Source organism: Vespula pensylvanica, chromosome 3 (genome assembly GCF_014466175.1).
Source record: "Vespula pensylvanica isolate Volc-1 chromosome 3, ASM1446617v1, whole genome shotgun sequence".
NCBI classification, from domain to species: domain Eukaryota; kingdom Metazoa; phylum Arthropoda; class Insecta; order Hymenoptera; family Vespidae; genus Vespula; species Vespula pensylvanica.
In genome coordinates, this window is record NC_057687.1 from 4,494,068 (window position 1) to 4,511,583 (window position 17,516).

At 27.1% G+C, this 17,516-nt stretch overlaps 5 protein-coding genes across 16 annotated transcripts; 3 read left to right on the forward strand and 2 right to left on the reverse strand.

The window, feature by feature from the left end:
* Positions 1 to 403: 403 nt before the first annotated feature.
* LOC122627741 (28S ribosomal protein S18c, mitochondrial) lies at positions 404 to 1,354 on the forward strand. Its single transcript, XM_043809181.1, has 3 exons — positions 404 to 748; positions 822 to 1,029; positions 1,142 to 1,354. The coding sequence occupies exons 1-3, from the start codon at positions 614 to 616 to the stop codon at positions 1,231 to 1,233; spliced, it is 435 nt and encodes a 144-aa protein (XP_043665116.1). The 5' UTR covers positions 404 to 613; the 3' UTR covers positions 1,234 to 1,354.
* LOC122627740 lies at positions 1,036 to 2,204 on the reverse strand. Of its 2 annotated transcripts, none has more exons than XM_043809180.1 (3): positions 1,892 to 2,204; positions 1,607 to 1,811; positions 1,036 to 1,538 (listed from the first exon to the last, which is right to left on the reverse strand). In XM_043809180.1, exons 1-3 carry the CDS (start codon positions 2,044 to 2,046, stop codon positions 1,347 to 1,349), a joined length of 552 nt encoding a protein of 183 aa, XP_043665115.1. In that variant the 5' UTR covers positions 2,047 to 2,204; the 3' UTR covers positions 1,036 to 1,346. The 2 variants fall into 2 exon arrangements, with proteins under 2 accessions (XP_043665115.1, XP_043665114.1); XM_043809179.1 differs by having other exon boundaries at positions 1,607 to 1,814; positions 1,892 to 2,203.
* Positions 2,205 to 2,266: 62 nt separating this feature from the next.
* Positions 2,267 to 3,467, forward strand: LOC122627739 (U1 small nuclear ribonucleoprotein A). The gene is made up of 3 exons (XM_043809178.1): positions 2,267 to 2,422; positions 2,596 to 2,837; positions 2,921 to 3,467. Exons 2-3 carry the CDS (start codon positions 2,601 to 2,603, stop codon positions 3,377 to 3,379), a joined length of 696 nt encoding a protein of 231 aa, XP_043665113.1. The 5' UTR covers positions 2,267 to 2,422; positions 2,596 to 2,600; the 3' UTR covers positions 3,380 to 3,467.
* A 2,953-nt stretch (positions 3,468 to 6,420) lies between these two features.
* Positions 6,421 to 15,702, forward strand: LOC122628105 (vinculin). 10 transcript variants are annotated; one of them, XM_043809976.1, is made up of 21 exons: positions 6,422 to 6,655; positions 7,784 to 7,891; positions 8,030 to 8,175; positions 8,275 to 8,551; positions 8,630 to 8,830; positions 8,900 to 9,140; positions 9,212 to 9,444; positions 9,769 to 9,789; positions 9,912 to 10,278; positions 10,349 to 10,777; positions 10,851 to 10,942; positions 11,031 to 11,124; positions 11,667 to 11,711; positions 11,870 to 11,989; positions 12,096 to 12,167; positions 12,633 to 12,656; positions 12,997 to 13,121; positions 13,200 to 13,439; positions 13,523 to 13,613; positions 13,823 to 13,858; positions 14,688 to 15,702. In XM_043809976.1, exons 1-21 carry the CDS (start codon positions 6,599 to 6,601, stop codon positions 14,855 to 14,857), a joined length of 3,189 nt encoding a protein of 1,062 aa, XP_043665911.1. In that variant the 5' UTR covers positions 6,422 to 6,598; the 3' UTR covers positions 14,858 to 15,702. The 10 variants fall into 10 exon arrangements, with proteins under 10 accessions (XP_043665909.1, XP_043665912.1, XP_043665910.1 ...); XM_043809974.1 differs by lacking the exon at positions 14,688 to 15,702 and having other exon boundaries at positions 6,421 to 6,655; positions 13,823 to 14,049; XM_043809979.1 differs by lacking the exon at positions 13,823 to 13,858.
* Positions 12,385 to 17,300, reverse strand: LOC122628110 (transcription initiation factor TFIID subunit 8-like). 2 transcript variants are annotated; one of them, XM_043809990.1, is made up of 6 exons: positions 17,085 to 17,300; positions 16,686 to 16,972; positions 16,453 to 16,603; positions 16,219 to 16,362; positions 15,965 to 16,154; positions 12,385 to 15,863 (listed from the first exon to the last, which is right to left on the reverse strand). In XM_043809990.1, the coding sequence occupies exons 1-5, from the start codon at positions 17,212 to 17,214 to the stop codon at positions 15,985 to 15,987; spliced, it is 882 nt and encodes a 293-aa protein (XP_043665925.1). In that variant the 5' UTR covers positions 17,215 to 17,300; the 3' UTR covers positions 12,385 to 15,863; positions 15,965 to 15,984. The 2 variants fall into 2 exon arrangements, with proteins under 2 accessions (XP_043665925.1, XP_043665924.1); XM_043809989.1 differs by having other exon boundaries at positions 12,385 to 14,079; positions 17,085 to 17,299.
* Positions 17,301 to 17,516: the final 216 nt, after the last annotated feature.

The window sequence follows — 17,516 nt, forward strand, 5'->3', positions numbered from 1 at the left end:
AAAAGATATATAAAGTATGTAAATACTAGTTTTTGTGTAAATTTAGTTTTTCTTCGCTTTTACAATAATGTAATAAAATGTCAGTAATTTGGAATACGTTATTTTGAAATAAATGAAAGTCAATTGAATGATACAATGTAATGACTTTTACACGAAATTCTCTATAATCACTCTCAATAATTACACCAATAGAACTTCTTTCTACATTGTTGTGAATGATTTAATTATGACTCAAATATAATGAATATCGAAGAAAATTTTCAAATATCAACATCGAATATAAAACATTTAAAAATTTGAAATTGAAATAAATTTTTTTTTTATATTTCCAATGATACTTGTGTATTACGTATCATTTCTAATTTTGAACATAGGAACATGTAAAAGAAATATTTTTAGTAGTTGGTAGCATCTGCTATCATCACATGTATTATTACTGATGAAAAATATTTGAATTTCTTTTTGTTTTTTATAAAATTTGACTATAAATAACAGATAATTATTCAAAATTGTTTGGTTAATGCTCTGATTAAACTGTATACCTGAAGATTTTCAAATTCTACAGATTGTTTAAATATATTCTACACGAGATTATCCTGGCATAACCTACAAAATGATTCTCAACTATTGTTTTAGAAAAGTAGTTGAAAACTTTGTAAAAAGCAGAGAACAGTATTTCAATAGATTTGTAGGAAACATTTCAAACCAAGTGTTGAAAAATGAAGAATTTTTAACAGAAGAAGATATGGTAAATTAATTTAGTTAGAAACAACGGTAATTTTATTCCTTTCTTACTTTTTTATAAACTTTCATTTATACAGCCTGATTTAGATACAAATCCTTATAAGAAAGAAAAACAACAATGTTTATTATGCAGATTAAATATACAGCCAGATTTTAAAAATGTAAGATTGTTATCACAGTTTCAAAGTAGATACACAGGAAGGATTTATGGAAGGCATATAACAGGTTTATGTAAAAATAAACAAGAAAAAGTTGAAAGGGAAATCTTAAAAGCTCAAAATGCTGGTAATATTTATTAAGAACTAATTATTATTAGCTATTTATTAAGAACCAAAATGTTGCTAACTAATCATTTCTCTCATAGATATAATATAATATGAATTAATTTTTTTTTAAGGTTTAATGGGATACTTTACAAAAGATCCAAGATATGTAAATGATCCACCATTATTTGATCCTAATCGTCCATTAAGACCACATAAATACTGATATAAGATTATGGATATATACTTTAGATTTTATTAACAATGAGATAGTAATTTTAATATTGTATATAAAGTACTATAAAATTAGAAAGATAACAAAAAATATAAGATACTTCATTATTTAATAAATGTATCATTTTCGGTAGAGTAATGTACTAAAGATTTAGGTATACCCAATGATGATAATATTTCCTCCATAGTCATTACCTGTCCTCGTTTATTTTCTAAATCTTTCTGTAGTCTCTCTAAAGCTTCTTGACAAGCGTATCTCCACTGTTTAATGTCAGCTTCCAAGTCATCAGAATTGTTCTTTGGATATTAAAAAGTTAATTATATTTGATATTATTAAAAGATTATATAATATGTAAAAGTCATACCTTTTTACAATATGAAATTTCATTTTTCAAAATCTCAATTTCCTTCTGTTTCTTCGATATACTCTTTTCCAATGCTTCTAAATCACTTGGAAATACATTCATACTTTCATCAATTTCTATGTTTTCCATATCATTTTCGAGATCAAATCTTGGTATCTTTTTCATAACAATCATTTCTTGAGACAATTTTCGTTTAGTATTTTCCCTACTTAATATTAAATGAATTGTTTTTATAATAAATATTATATATATATATGAATTTCATCCTAAAAATATTCTACTTACGCTTGTGATTTAAAATTTACTTGTTCTAAATTTTTAATGTTAGATTTACGTTTGGGAGTCACATCAGAACTGCTAAATAATGAACGAAATGGTTTGTTTACTGCTGGACTGTTTTTCAGTTTCATATGTGTCGAAGTTATGGTTTTTTCACACATTTTGTAATAATAAATTTGTTACTGTTCATATAATACACAAGTTATTAAAAATGAATTCTCATTCAATCAAATTCAAATAAATAAATCAATGTTACATGAAATTCGTTTTAAATTACACATCCTAAAAATCATACTTGTTTCCTTGAAACCATGTGTTCATTTACATTTAGGAAGAAATCACTGATTGGTGGAAAAACGAATAGCGATCGTCCAATCAGCGTTGTGACATACAGCGACACTAAAAACACATTCGATCTGTTGTGTTTTATTCTAACCTCTACACGGTATTTATGTCGATTTTTCTTCGCTAATAAAAGTGTTAATTATAAAACTTCCTTAGAAATATTAAATAATATAGAAGTTTAAAATTTTTTTTGTAAGTATATAAGCTTTACTACATTGTTAACAATTATAATTTTTTGTAATTATATTTCGAAAATACATTATGATTTCTAAAGATCATTCAAATTTCGCTAATTTAAAATATTTTCTATATAAAATTATAATTTTTATTTTATATATATATAATAATAATAGTAATCTTTTCAGTAATTATGGATATCAGACCAAATAATACAATTTATATAAATAATCTAAATGAAAAGATAAAAAAAGAAGAATTAAGAAAATCGTTATATGCAATATTTTCTCAATTTGGACAAATTTTGGATATTGTAGCATTAAAAACATTAAAAATGCGTGGTCAGGCATTTGTTATTTTCAAAGAAATAGCAAGTGCAACGAATGCATTAAGATCTATGCAGGGATTTCCTTTTTATGATAAGCCAATGGTATGTTTGTTATATAAATATTTGTAATTTTTGAAAAAGTAGAAAAGTTTTATATATTATAATTGCTTTATGTGCATTTTCAGAGGATACAGTATGCTAAGACAGATAGCGATTTAATTGCAAAAATGAAAGGTACATTTGCAGAACGTCCTAAGAAACCAAAACGTGTAGTACCGGCAGCAGATGAGGAAGCAAAACGGGCAAAGAAGCGTGCTAAGGAACAAGCAAAACATTCACAGCAAATTGGATATCATCCTGGTGTGCCGCAACATCCAGGATTAGTTAATACAGCTGTACCTGAACAACCTCCAAATCAAATTTTGTTCCTTACAAATCTTCCTGATGAAACTAGTGAAATGATGTTATCTATGCTTTTCAATCAATTTCCTGGTTTTAAAGAAGTTCGTTTAGTACCAAATCGGCATGATATTGCATTTGTTGAGTTTGAAAATGAAGTTCAATCGGGTGCTGCTAAAGATGCACTTCAAGGATTTAAAATTACACCTTCACATGCGATGAAAATATCTTTTGCGAAAAAATAATTGCAAAAACTTTAATCTTAAGATTATTAATGAAATAAATATATGTAAACATTAAATGCATAAATAATGAGAAAATTATTAAACTGGATATGTAGTCATATTTTAATAATTTTTATACAATATAGTTTCTTGAATATAAAAAGTATTTATTATTAAGTAATAATTATGCAAAGATCAATCATTCTGTGAACCATACTTAAAATATTTAAAATATTTATCACATTATGATAAACATATACACGATTTTGTATCAGGATACAACTGATCTTGCTTTGATTTATGATAGTTTTACAATTTAAAGCTATTCATTACTCCTAGTTTTATAATGATTTATGACAAAAAAAACTACAGACATAATTCTTTACCGATTTTGATAAACAAGATCGTATTTTAAAAATGAAGATTTAAGCGAGAGCATGGCTTTTCCGCATTTTTTAATATTAAATAAAATATTTTATTTTTCTTGGCAAAAATCGCGTCGAAAAAGTATTTCGAGAATAGATAAACACACAATATATTCTTATAAACAAGATTAGGTAAAAATTAATAAGAATAAATAGGGTATGTCCTTCCCGTCTACAAATTTATCCGTCCATACAAACCATCCCAAATTCTATTGTTTCTTCAACTATCGTAGCAGATCTCGTTCCAGTATTGCATGTGCATACTTCGCCATAGCAAGTTCTTTATTTATTTTTCATTCCAAAAATAAAGTAAGTAAATTAAACATTAAACAAAAATCATTATCTCAATATACGGTATTGTTATGCGTTTGAATAAATAAGAATAAATTAAAATTAATAAGAAAAATAAAAATAAATGAGAACTATGTCGATATAATGGCGGACATGAGTATAATATTAAATATAATATTTAACTCGAAAAGAGTAAATAAAAATAAATAAAAGTAAAGAAATAAAAAATTTTCAGAGTGTTTCTCTAAGAAATTATTTTAGAATTCTCCTATATCTATTTTGTTTATTTATCGAAGTATAATAAGCATGTAAAATGTAATTACTTTAATATTTAATAGAAATTAGATTATAAATATTTTGGAAACAAAGTAAAATATATATTCGCTCGGTAATATTCGCATCACATTAAATTTCGATATATTGCAAGTAATACCGATTCAGGTCCCACTACGTAGAAGTTGCTGTATGTGAAGACCCATGGTCTAACGATAACTCTACTTTAAAATCTACTACGAAATACGAACTAAATCATTGTCTATTCAATGCTTTTTGTGGTTGATTTTAACTCGATAATATCGTGAGATTTATTTATCGAATCGAAAAGTAGAAAAGAAATGTTCTATATTCCACGGAATTGCAAGATTTTATGCCTTTCTAATCTAATCTAATTCGCAAGTGTTTTATTCAAGATAATATTCGATCTTAATTATTTTTGTTCGATCTATAATACTGAAAAACATTTCTTAAAAATTTACTTACTACTTAAGAAGTTCACCGATGGCTCCTAAACATTTGTCCGTGATTTAGATCGAAATTAAGGGTGAATGATCCATGAGTGATTGAAAATGAGAGAAGTCGACATCACTGTATATTGAGATCCTCTTCAATGACGCACTGTCTCTAATACGATAATAGTTATTTTTTAACGGATAGTCATTGAATTTACTTTGTGAAATTCTACTGTCTTCTATAAATACAATCTTTCCAATTGTTAAAAAAAAACAAAATATTTTGCGAACAAATACTGACTCTACGACTGTATTGCACGTAATAGATGCAAGTGCACTTGTTGTTTAAATCGCGATACGTAAACGAACAAATATTATTTTTACTTCGCAATATTTTTATTTTAACGATACAATCAACGATACTTGATTACCTCATTGCTACGTGCGCGATTAGAATTAAATTCTGAAACAGAAAAAATAGAAACAATATAATTAATGTTATTGTTATAATAAGATTCGAAAATATTAAATAATTGTTTGATACGTATCCATTGTTGTAACATAACGAGTATTATATCCCCCAAGATGATAAATAATTAACCGATACCGACTTTACTTCGCGATTGTATGAATTATTTTTTTAATATTAATTAATTACGAACATAAAATAAATGAAATTATAAATCGTCTGTGCTTATCCGTATAGAAAGAGAGAACTTCGATGTTTACTCGTCAGAGTACCAAAGAAAACTGATCCAGTAATCGTCAAAGTCGGTCTTTTATTTACATTTCACGTGATCAACAATGAATCAACAAAGTATTGATATTTCTAATTGTGATAATCTTAAATAAAGGTACATACAGAGCTGAAATAAATATACCGAGATGTGTGTTAAATTATTCCTTTTCTTTACGGAAAAATAATATTTGTTTAGATTAGAATAAAAAATTGTTCATTTCCTTTTACTTCTTTAAAGTTAAATTAAATTAAATGCAAGATTTTATCTAAAATAAAATAAAATAAAATAAAATAAAATAAAATGATTAAAATAAGAATAAATTTAAATTCTATTAATCATAAAATTAGAACTTTCTAAAATCACAAAACGAATAAGTGATTAAAATCATTCAAGAATAACGTCTATACTCATTGTTGGTGTAATATTATAAAAATAAATGTGATGAACAGAATTATTGAATGAATAGTTATGAATTATGCGGGCAAAGTAAGATAATGGAAGTAGAAGAGGGTATAAGTATATCATAATTTTTGATTGAATACAGTGCCATCTATATTTTTGTTAGGATCCAGTTGTGAGATGCAAGAAAAAATATTTATTATTATAATTAATATGTATTCACAAAGTAAAAATTCATATACTTTTTTACATGTTATCAATTAACCATCGTTTTAGAAAAATTTCTAGCTGTATCTATATTTTTGACTGTAACATATTTTAACAAAGAATCTGTTTTACCTTCAGTAATTATCGACTGAACATTGCATCAAACTCTTGTACTCTATTAAAAAAGATACTGCAGTTAGCAATCTATAATATACTCTAATCAATGCCAACTATTCAGTGAAATGATACCATCCCTGGTTATATGATTCAGTGATACTGTAGTTGTTCAGTCATTTGGTCGCACTTGCTTAGTTTGCTTTTTCTATTCTTATATTAAATTTTTGTCTTGTCAACGTTTATTTCTTATTTGTATTGAATTTGATATCTTTAGTTATAAGGAATTAAAGTTTTTATTTTAATTTTATTTTTTATACGTAATAAGTCGAAAATATGCCGGTGTTTCACACAAAGACTATAGAAAGTATTCTTGAACCTGTCGCACAGCAGGTAAGATATTTTATAAAAAATGGTCATATTGAATCTTCAAATATTCACACACACGCGCAATAGATTTCTTAAAATTTATCTATTTATATGCGTATATATGTATATATATCTATCTATATTCGATACAAATAAAAATTATCACACACACACACACACACACACACACACACCTTTCTAATTAAAATAAATTTTGCAAAAATAAAAGATAATTTCTCATCAATTAATTTTTAATTGTTTCATCAATTTGGATTACAATAACTATTGATATCTCAAGACAATCTCCTCCAACTTAACTTACTCAGTAATACTTGTGTTACTTTATATAGAACTATGACATCATTCTGTGGTCATGGAAGAGAAGTACTAAATTTGCTTTTAGGATTGTACCATGTATTTATATGATTTATGAAATCTGATCTTTTTTAATCATCAATGCTAAGTTGACATTTTTAAAAATACAATATCATACGATATTAAAAAATTCTATATACTTATAGCAACAAAAACATTAATAGTTATATATTATTTCAAGGAATGAAAATTATTGTATATTAGAAGAATTTAAAATATTTACTCTGCTATAATATATATAGTATAGTAACATTATTCTGAATTTGAAAAATAAAAATCAAGATTTTTATGACATATTTCATATCATTCCAACACCATTTCCCCTCTATTTCTAAAAATAGCCATGAAACATTAACACATCTTGCTGATGCCTACTAGATTTATGAAAATGAAACTGAACCTTACCAAAAATGGTATCAGCTGTTCAGTATGATGCATAAATTAAATTTGTATTCATAAAATTCCATAAAAGTTACACAGTATAATTTATTGTTTTTAAACAGAATCCTAATGTATGTTTGTTTATCAAAATGTATAATAAAATTTTATATAATGTATAAATATTTAAATACAAATAAACAAACACATAGACATATACATATAATAGAACATTAATTAATCTAGTGTGTGTGTGTGTGTGTGTGTATGTGTGTTGTGTTTGAAGTAATTAAGCTAAAAAAAGCAACTATAAAATTCTCTTCTTATATTTGAAGGAAGAAACAAACATAAAATAAAAATAAAAAGCTTTCTTAATTATTTGTACAATATTTTGTTTAGGTTTCAAGACTTGTCATTTTACATGAAGAAGCTGAAGATGGGAATGCAATGCCAGATTTGGGAAAGCCTGTACAGGCAGTTAGTATGGCAGTGACTAATTTGATAAAAGTAAGTCTTAAATCTATTTTATAAGTTAAAAATAAATATGGATATTTTTTATTTTGTTATAAAATCAGTTAGTAATAAAATCATAAGTAAGGTATGAGATATTAAAGATACTGTTGATTATCATATTAAAAATTACAGGTTGGCAAAGAAACAATAAATTCTTCAGATGACGCTTTGCTCAAGCAAGACATGCCTGCAGCATTGCAACGCGTTGAGGGAGCTTCGCGTCTTTTAGAGGAAGCATCTGCAATGTTAAAGCAAGATCCTTATTCTGGACCTGCTAGGTAAATAATAAGTACAAAAACATTTTGATTTGAGAAACATTTAGGATATATCTATTATAGATTTAAAACAATATTTTATTTATATATGGTTTTTTATAGAAAGAAACTTATAGAAGGTTCCCGTGGTATCCTGCAAGGAACTAGTTCTTTACTGTTATGTTTTGATGAAAGTGAAGTACGAAAAATAATTAGAGAATGTAAACGCGTTTTGGATTATTTAGCTGTTACTGAAGTCATTGAAACAATGGAAGATTTGGTTCACTTCCTTAAAAATTTAAGTCCATGCCTAAGTAAGGTATCGAGAGAAGTAAGCGCTCGTGAAAAAGAATTAACTCATCAAGTTCATAGAGAAATCCTCATACGATGTTTAGAGCAGGTAATTATTCATTTTATTACTAAGAACTAGTAAATGTAATGATTATTTTATTTAAATATTATATATATATATATACAGGTGAAAACTTTGGCACCAATCCTTATTTGTTCTATGAAAATTTTTATTCACATCATATCTCAAGGTGGAAAAGGAGCTGAAGAGGCAGCTGAAAATCGTAATTATTTAAGTGGACGAATGTCTGACGAACTGAATGAAATAATCAGAGTTTTACAATTAACAACATATGATGAAGAGGAATGGGATGCTGATCAATTAACAGTATGTTTATAAAATGTACTACTGAAAAATTAAAGAGTAACAAAAATTATTACTAAATTTTTTTGTTAGGTCTTGAAAAAAGCACAGAGTGCTATAGAATCTAGAATACGTGCTGCATACGATTGGTTGGATGATGGACTCGCTTTACGTGGAGGTGTAGGAGAAAAAAGTCTTCGGCAAATAGTGGAACAAGCATCGCGATTAGCCGAACGATATCTTTCTCCTTCTCAAGCAGAACCACTATCGAAATTAGCTTCACAAATAATTACCATGACAGATGCTTTATGCGAACTGCGTCAAAATGAAAAAGGTTTGATCGTCCAGGTGTATATATATTCATTACTACGTCGTGCACTATTATAATAAGTCTTATTATTGTAGGAACTACACCACAAGCAGAAGCTCTGGCGCGTGGTATAAAAGAAAAATTAAATGAATTACGCAGTTGCGTAGCATCTGCCTTAGTAGCCGCTGATAAATCCGGAACAGCTCAAACTGCACATACCGTCGCAGGTCGTTTGGAACAAGCTAATAAATGGCTTTTAAATCCACAACAAGATGATAAAGGACTTGGTCAAAAGGCTATAGCTTTGATAATACATGAAGGAAAAAAGGTATGTTGACTATATTGAATCATTAAGCATGCTTAAATCGTAATTAAATTACAGGAAATTGTATATATTATACATGCTTCTTTATCCATTGCTGTTTTTGTTCTTAATGTTAATATATTTCATTCGATAATAGTTCTGTTAAAATGAGTTACCAAACGTATTCCTTGCCTTTTTTCTTTTTTCTTTTCTTTTAAATAATATATAAATAGCAGTATAATTTTGGACACATTACATATATACAATATGTAATATTAATCCTTCTAATTACTTTATTTTTTACGTATATAAGATTTAATATTTTGCTTGAATGCCTCAAATGGAAAGAACCAACAGCATGTAGCGAATGTAAGTCATGAAGAAATTTTTATTGCAGTATCAAAACGTATTGGATCTAAAGTAGATGTAGTATTTTAAAAGATTTCAAAGTTTAAAGGATCTTTTTTAATCGACGTAATTGTAAAATTTAGGTTGCTGAAGGTTTACCTGGTATACATAAAGTAGAGATTCTACAATTATGTGATGAAGTTGATAATTTATCTCATCAACTTGGAGATTTATGTGCTCATGGTCAAGGAAATACACCAAGAGCTCAAGAGATAGCACGTCAACTATCGCATAAATTGTACGAGCTAAAGAATAGAATACAACAGGCTGTTGTATCACGGGTAGTTGAAGATTTCATCGATATTACGACACCTTTAAAGCAATTTACGGATGCTGTCTTGGCACCAGAAGGTACACCAGGAAGAGATCAAAATTTCAATGACAAAACTCATGCTCTCCAAACATTTTCTAATAGAGCAGCAAAAACGGCTAGAATGGTTGCAGCTGGTGGTATGTATCATCATTACGACTATACCAATTTTTATTATGTAATTATATTGTTTTATTTTTTGAATAATAGGTAGTGGAGGTAATAAAAAATTAGCTGAGGCATTAGCTGCAAGTGCTTCACAAGTTGAATCATTAACACCTCAATTGGTTAATGCTGGTCGAATTCGTATGACGTATCCGGACAGTAAAGCAGCCGATGAACATTTTGAAAATCTTAGACAACAATATGCCGAAACTATGCAGCGAGCAAGAGCATTGTGCGATGAAGCAACTGATAGTGGCGATTTTATTAGAACTTCAGAAGAACAAATGCAAAAGCATACATATCTTTGCGAAGAAGCTATTGCAAAATCTTATCCACAAAAAATGGTTGACAATACAGCTGCTATTGCAAGGTTGGCTGATAGAGTAATACTCGTGGCTAAACAAGAAAGTGATAATAGCGAGGATCCTGCTTTTATTCAAAGAGTTAATCAAGCAACTGATACTTTACAAAATAGTAAGTTATTATTTTATATAACGTAAAATTCAGTGTTTTGTTGACATAATAATTAACCAACTTCGTAATACAGGTATTGCCCCAATGATCCAGAATGCAAAATATGTTACTATCAATACTAATGATAACACTGCAGCATATCATTGGAGAGAAAGCAATCGTGCTGTAAGTGCGATATGTATAATAAACACTACATTATACAAAAATTTTTTATGTAATAACTGTTGTATTTTTATTACTTACAATCACGTAGCTTTTATCCAATGTCGGACAAGTACATAAGGCTATTGTAGTACATCCAGATCTGGTTCAACCACCATCAATGTCGCAGCTGCATATCACCGATGGTACGTATTATGCTATCAGTTCTTTATTATTCATTCTGAATGTATTTTTTTTAGTAGTAAATAGAAGATATTCTTTTGTTAAAAAAAGAATATTAGAATAGTAATTGATTGCATTAAAACGAATGCATCATTTTCATTATCATTATTCAACATTTTTTTTATACAAATGAAAATATTAATTCTTAACAAAATTCAAGCATGGATTAAAAATTCATTAAAAAAAAAAAAAAAAAAAAAAAAAAAAATCTAAAACTATATTCCATTATAGTTATTATGTAAATTGTAGCATATGTAGTCAGGTGGAGGAGTAGTGGCTAATAACATAACTAAATAATAGACTTTCATTATGCGACTGTTTTTCACAATGTACATAAAATGAAATTTAACTATGAAAATATCTTGCTCTACTTCCAATACAGTCTTCAACAAATAGTGCAATGATATTACATTGTTCTTGAAAAACGAAGTTATTTGCAGCAAATGTAATTGTTTAAAATGTATATTTCATGGGGTAATATAGAAACTTAATATGTTCTTTACAGAGGAACAAATGCCAAGTCAACAATATAATTACTTCACAGATAAAGGTACTTATATAGGCATGAAATTATGCATGATAATCTATTTTATATCCATTTATTATGTACCACAAGAAAGTTATGATAAAATAGTATGAGAAGAAAATAATCTACAGTCTTATAGATTAAGAAAAAGTAAACGTTCATAAATATTTTTGAAATAATAGTTGGTCAGCCTTTGAGAAATCAACCCTCACCCAGCAATTTACGCGTGATCAGCCCTACACTAGGTTCAAATAAACCACAACATCGTTCTCTTAGTCCATTACCAAAATGGGCACGTGGAGGTATTTACAGATAGTATAAAAAATGAAAAAAAGAAAAAAAAATTGTAAACGTTAATTATAATTGACGAGTTATTTGAAATTGAAATTAATCATATTCTCTTGTCAGGAGATAACCCAGATCTCCTCTATCAAGAACTGGCTTCTGACAACGAGTTGGAAAAGTCAATTTGTGCTGGAGGTAAACCAAAAAAATTGTTCTTGAAAAAAAGAAGAATGATTATATTTTCAGGGCTATTTGTTGTTATCAAGCATGTGTTTAGATACAATGTAAGGGGGGCATTTATATGACATGTATTATAATTTGTACATTTTCTAAAAGCAACAAATGAATTTTTAAATATTTGCAACTACTTTCAATGGAATATACAAGATGTGATTTAAAGAAAAACAGTTTCTTTAATATTTAATTATTTATTTAATTTTTATATCATATAAAATCATGCATACTAACTTTACATTGCATGTATAGAAAGGTTTTATATCATTTATCATTAATTTCTATCATTATGCTTATTTCTTCCCTCTGACTAGAATAGCTACTCATAATAATTAATTAACATAATTAATAGTTATTTATTAATTTTGTATAATCTATATAATTATATGTTTTTTCTTCATTTTTGTGCTACATGGAATTATCCAGGCTATATTGATTATTATGATGATGGTAATTACTAATATGTTTATATATTTATAATTTAAAACAAGTTATCTAACACAATAATCTAACATTTTGTACTTTGTAGCATGAAAATATATTTAATGTTTATGTTTCAGTTTCTTTATAGAACGATATTCTTCATTTAAAAATTATGATAATATGAAACTTGGAAATGTTTGCAATATTTCCAAGTTTTTCTTATTTTTATTTTATTTTCTATAAACATAAATTATTTGCATATAAATTATTTAACGTTTTATTCTGCAATAAAATTATTTATGATATTGCAAATAAACATAATTATTGTTATAAAATTTTATTACAAACAAATTGTCATTTCTAACAGAAGTTGCACCACCACGTCCACCATTACCTGGTGGTGATATTCCACCACCAAGACCTCCACCTCCAGAAACGGATGACGAAGACGAAATGTTCATGCATGCACCTCAACCAAATCAACCAATAATGGTACATACTCAATTGTTTCATATAATAAAAAATTTTTTGTAAATAAGAATAATTGCAATTAAGAAATGCTGATTATAGATGGCTGCACATGGTTTACATCAAGAAGTACGACAGTGGTCAAGCAAAGATAATGAAATTATTGCAGCAGCTAAAAAAATGGCTGTCTTGATGGGTAAATTATCTGGTTTAGTTAGAGGAGAAGGTGGAAATAAGAGAGATCTTATAGCTTGTGCTAAAGCTATAGCCGAAGCTTCTCAGGAAGTAACACGTCTTGCAAAAGAACTTGCTAGAGAATGTACTGATAAACGAATTCGTACGGTATGTTGTAATTTTGTTTATTTCTTTAATCTAAATAAGATTTATAAAAAAATAATTTCTTGTATTTATTGTTTTCTTTTTAGAATTTACTTCAAGTTTGTGAACGTATACCAACTATTGGAACACAATTAAAAATTTTATCTACAGTAAAAGCTACAATGCTTGGAGCACAAGGTATGTCTTTTAAAATCTTTTCCTTGTACAAAAATATTAAAATATTCTTCATATTTCTTTAAAATACCAAGAATTTCATACAATAAAACTAATTATTAATAATGATTTTTACATATTTCGATGAGAACACAAATGTTTCTGTAAGAAAATTATTTACATATATTAATAGCAATTTTTATTAACAAAAAAATGAAATTCTTTATGCATAGAGATGCTCCCTAGCTGGGAAGAATTGATGCTTTATGGTAAAAGAATTAATAAGTTATGCTTGATGTTATATATCACCTTTTTCTCTTGCTCTTTTCGTCACTTTTTATCTTCTTTAATTTTTACATATTTTACTATTTGCAATTATCTCGTCAAAATGCATGCAAATTTAGCATCTTTTAAAACGCAGACACACAAATTTGCAATGTTATGTTTAATATTGCATTAGTACTGACTGGAAGTATAGATTTAGAAAGATCTGAAATCATAAAACAATATTATTATAATACAAGAATTAAATGGATGCAATGAAAATAATCAATATGTTATATATTTTTGATTTGTAAACTAATTATATTTTCGTGTGTTACTCAAAATGTTTAATGCTATGCCATTGACATGACTCTATTCTCCATGGTGTAGATGAATTAATTGGGTGCAGTAAGTTTATTCTTATAATTGGAATATGTAACTGCAATAGCTAATATGATTATTCTTTATAGATATATATATAAAATAATGTTGTTACATATTAATACAGTATTTTATATACATATTTAAACATGTATATTAAGATGTAGAGATTTTCAGTATTTTAGACTGATTATATTATATTTTTTTTCATATTCTTAATATTATTATAGTTTTTTATTATTATGTACTTTATAAAAGTGCATGTCTCCCCAATATTTAGAGCACTTCATCCTATTTTAGTGTAATCTATATTTGATGAACACATAATTTACTAGTAATATTTAAAAACTATGTTTATGAAATAATCCAATTAATACTTATAGACAAATTTTTCTGTTTAATAATCATTTTATTATTTTATGATATATTAATCTATATTATGATATAAAACAGGTACGGAAGAAGATCAGGAGGCAACTGATATGCTTGTTGGAAATGCTCAAAATCTTATGCAGAGTGTCAAAGAAACTGTACGTGCTGCAGAATGTGCAAGTATAAAGATTCGTACTGCTTCTGGTATGAAATTACGATGGGTACGTCGTCAACCATGGTACCAATATTAAAATGAAAGTATATATATAAGTACAAGACCAGAAACACTAAAGTGCTATGAAGGTTTTTATATCGAATTTAACAATTTCTTTTTAACGAGAATATAACATTATTTAGATAGACTTCTTTCTATATGATACTATATGCTTCATAGAAGAAAAAAAATATTTTATTTTAGTACTTTAATATCTACATTAGTTATTTGTTCCTGGGGGACGAATATTTTATTATAGAATTTCACATCACGATTTTTACTGAAAAAAATAGTGTCAATTTTTTCATAATACAGATTGCATAAATAAAAAGAATTAGAGTACTACAATATATTTTTGCAAATTACATATTATGCGAAATTTGTATTAGATGCTATTTGTATATATATATATTATGTTGGTGTATACCAGAATAGAGAATACGCATAACTACATTAGAGCAATAAGAAATTATATTTTTGTACAAAAATATACGCTATTCATGTAAGTCCTCCATAGCTATATAGTAATTTCATTAATCTTGTTCAACTGGTGCTAACATGTGCAATATTGTAGTGGCCTACAATACAAAGTAACAATTCTAAGCAGTATCGTACCAAATATAAGAAGCTATTTCAGTAAAATCTTGATTATGAAATAATTGTGCAATTTAATAATTATATTTAATCTAAATAATCAAGACTTTACTCTATATATACTAATAAATGATGTAGTAAGGGGCACATATATTAAAACAGGCCTATCATACAAATTTGGATAATTATAATTAATAGATTTATATTTATCGAATTTAACAAATATATTTTACAATAACTTCATGTAGTTTTGTGTATAATAAAATAATTTGTATTACGTAATTTAAATATAAATGTTTCTTTGTATAAGATACCTTTACCTATCTACACACGCGCGTGCGCGCGCGCGCACACACACATACATTTATAATTCTATTTATAAATAATTTTATTAAAATATTAATATTTCGGGAAACATATTGTCGTCTATTAATAGTAATATTATAGTTCTGTAATAATTTTTAAAATGCATGTTTTTTGACAAATTCTTATTTTAAATGGCAATTATTTTAAAGCAAATATAAATTTTATTAAAGTTTTGCATACATACCTGTGATATTTGTAAAATTGCTAAGTATCAATAAAAGAGTCTCTTTTTATAGAATGCTGTGAAGGGACCATAACACCTGGTATTTTATTTTTAGGTATTTTTCCAGGACGTAAGTAAGGATTATCTATACCATCTTGCTGAGCAGTAATTTCATTTGTCTGTTCTGTATCTTCGCTTGGTACATTAACACCTACAAATACAATATGGCCACGTACTTATAATAGAATATTTTATTTGTAAATCTTGTCTCGTACCTTCCTCTGTTTCTTCAGTTTTCTGTTCTTTTTTCTTCTTAACAGGAGTTGGTTCAAATTGAAAGTCTTGATCTGTTTCAAATATTTGATCTTGAGGTAAAAGTGCTGAGAGATAACTAGGAAATTGTGGTTTACAAGCAATTACTGCAAACAATATTAAAAGCTGTCATTCATTCTTTTAAATAAAATAAAATTTATATATCATATATGAAACAAGACCATTGAAATACTTACATGGAAACATACTATTATCATCTGTCAAAAATAAGCTATGCGTTTCCCCTGTTTTTGCAATGAATCTTGTTAAAGCTCTTTCAATATCTCGTTTTTGTGTAGCAGCTTTTTCTCGTATTGCTTCATATTCAGTTACTGGTTGTTTATGTGTCTATAAAATATTGCATAATGGTCTTGATGATTTAAAAAAGTATATATTATAATTAAATATATATTAAATCTAGAAAGCTTACTGGTGTTCTGATATATGCATGTGGATCTGGGAAAGCTGGTAAATAACTTGGTATATGCGAAGGATGACTTTGTTTTACACCAGCCTGTAAAATATTTAATTGTTTTGACTGGGTTTGTTGTTGTAACGGAGGTAAAACTGTTCTATTTGTCCTTTTCCCATAATTTTCTAAATTATCCAATTTTATACCCATGTTTATTAACCCCAATATAACATCCGCGATTAGCGGTTCCGTTCTCCCAGAAAGTTCGCAATAATTTCTTGCAGATTCCCCAACTTCCACAATAACTACACAAACATAAATAATATAACAAATATAATTAAATATTACAATTAATATTTAGTTTCAAAAATAAAACGATCTTTTACACAGTAATATAAATCTAAGATAAAAACCTACAAGACTGAAGCATCTCTGTAAGAGTTTCTAATGCTTGTTTCTCACAAGTGTCATAACCACATTCTACTAAAATACTGCAAATAACATGATTTAATATTTTTCTTCGAGTATTAACAAATTGTATATCCATATTGTTTAAAAGTAAACAAAGCGTACTACTGTACACAACGTATACCACTACACGACATACATTATGACAGTACACTCGACACACTAAATAAACCGATAGAAATATTGACGCATGCGCAAACAGTAATTTGAATGGACTAACTCGATGTACTAACTTAATGTCTTTTAAATATATACGATTGTTATGAATATATTTGAATATGATAAACAAAATGTAATAATGCATTATGTATTTTCAATATATTTACTTAAATAATATTAAATAAGATTTTTTCTGTTAACATTAATCTAAAATTGAAAACG

Bases quoted from the DNA above. Each gene is read 5' to 3' on its own strand.
- LOC122628105 (XM_043809974.1), top strand. From the start codon at position 6,599: ATGCCGGTGTTTCACACAAAGACTATAGAAAGTATTCTTGAACCTGTC. The intron at 11,990-12,095 runs GTATTTACAGAT...TTCTCTTGTCAG, and splicing joins ACCAAAATGGGCACGTGGAG to GAGATAACCCAGATCTCCTC. The intron at 12,657-12,996 runs GTAATTACTAAT...CATTTCTAACAG, and splicing joins TATTGATTATTATGATGATG to AAGTTGCACCACCACGTCCA.
- LOC122627741 (XM_043809181.1), top strand. From the start codon at position 614: ATGATTCTCAACTATTGTTTTAGAAAAGTAGTTGAAAACTTTGTAAAA. The intron at 749-821 runs GTAAATTAATTT...TCATTTATACAG, and splicing joins TTTTAACAGAAGAAGATATG to CCTGATTTAGATACAAATCC. The intron at 1,030-1,141 runs GTAATATTTATT...TTTTTTTTTAAG, and splicing joins CTTAAAAGCTCAAAATGCTG to GTTTAATGGGATACTTTACA.
- LOC122627740 (XM_043809179.1), bottom strand. From the start codon at position 2,046: ATGTGTGAAAAAACCATAACTTCGACACATATGAAACTGAAAAACAGT. The intron at 1,815-1,891 runs GTAAGTAGAATA...TTTAATATTAAG, and splicing joins GTAAATTTTAAATCACAAGC to TAGGGAAAATACTAAACGAA. The intron at 1,539-1,606 runs GTATGACTTTTA...TAATATCCAAAG, and splicing joins AAATTTCATATTGTAAAAAG to AACAATTCTGATGACTTGGA.
- LOC122627739 (XM_043809178.1), top strand. From the start codon at position 2,601: ATGGATATCAGACCAAATAATACAATTTATATAAATAATCTAAATGAA. The intron at 2,838-2,920 runs GTATGTTTGTTA...GTGCATTTTCAG, and splicing joins CTTTTTATGATAAGCCAATG to AGGATACAGTATGCTAAGAC.
- LOC122628110 (XM_043809990.1), bottom strand. From the start codon at position 17,214: ATGGATATACAATTTGTTAATACTCGAAGAAAAATATTAAATCATGTT. The intron at 16,973-17,084 runs GTAGGTTTTTAT...ATGTTTGTGTAG, and splicing joins TACAGAGATGCTTCAGTCTT to TTATTGTGGAAGTTGGGGAA. The intron at 16,604-16,685 runs GTAAGCTTTCTA...AATATTTTATAG, and splicing joins ATGCATATATCAGAACACCA to ACACATAAACAACCAGTAAC.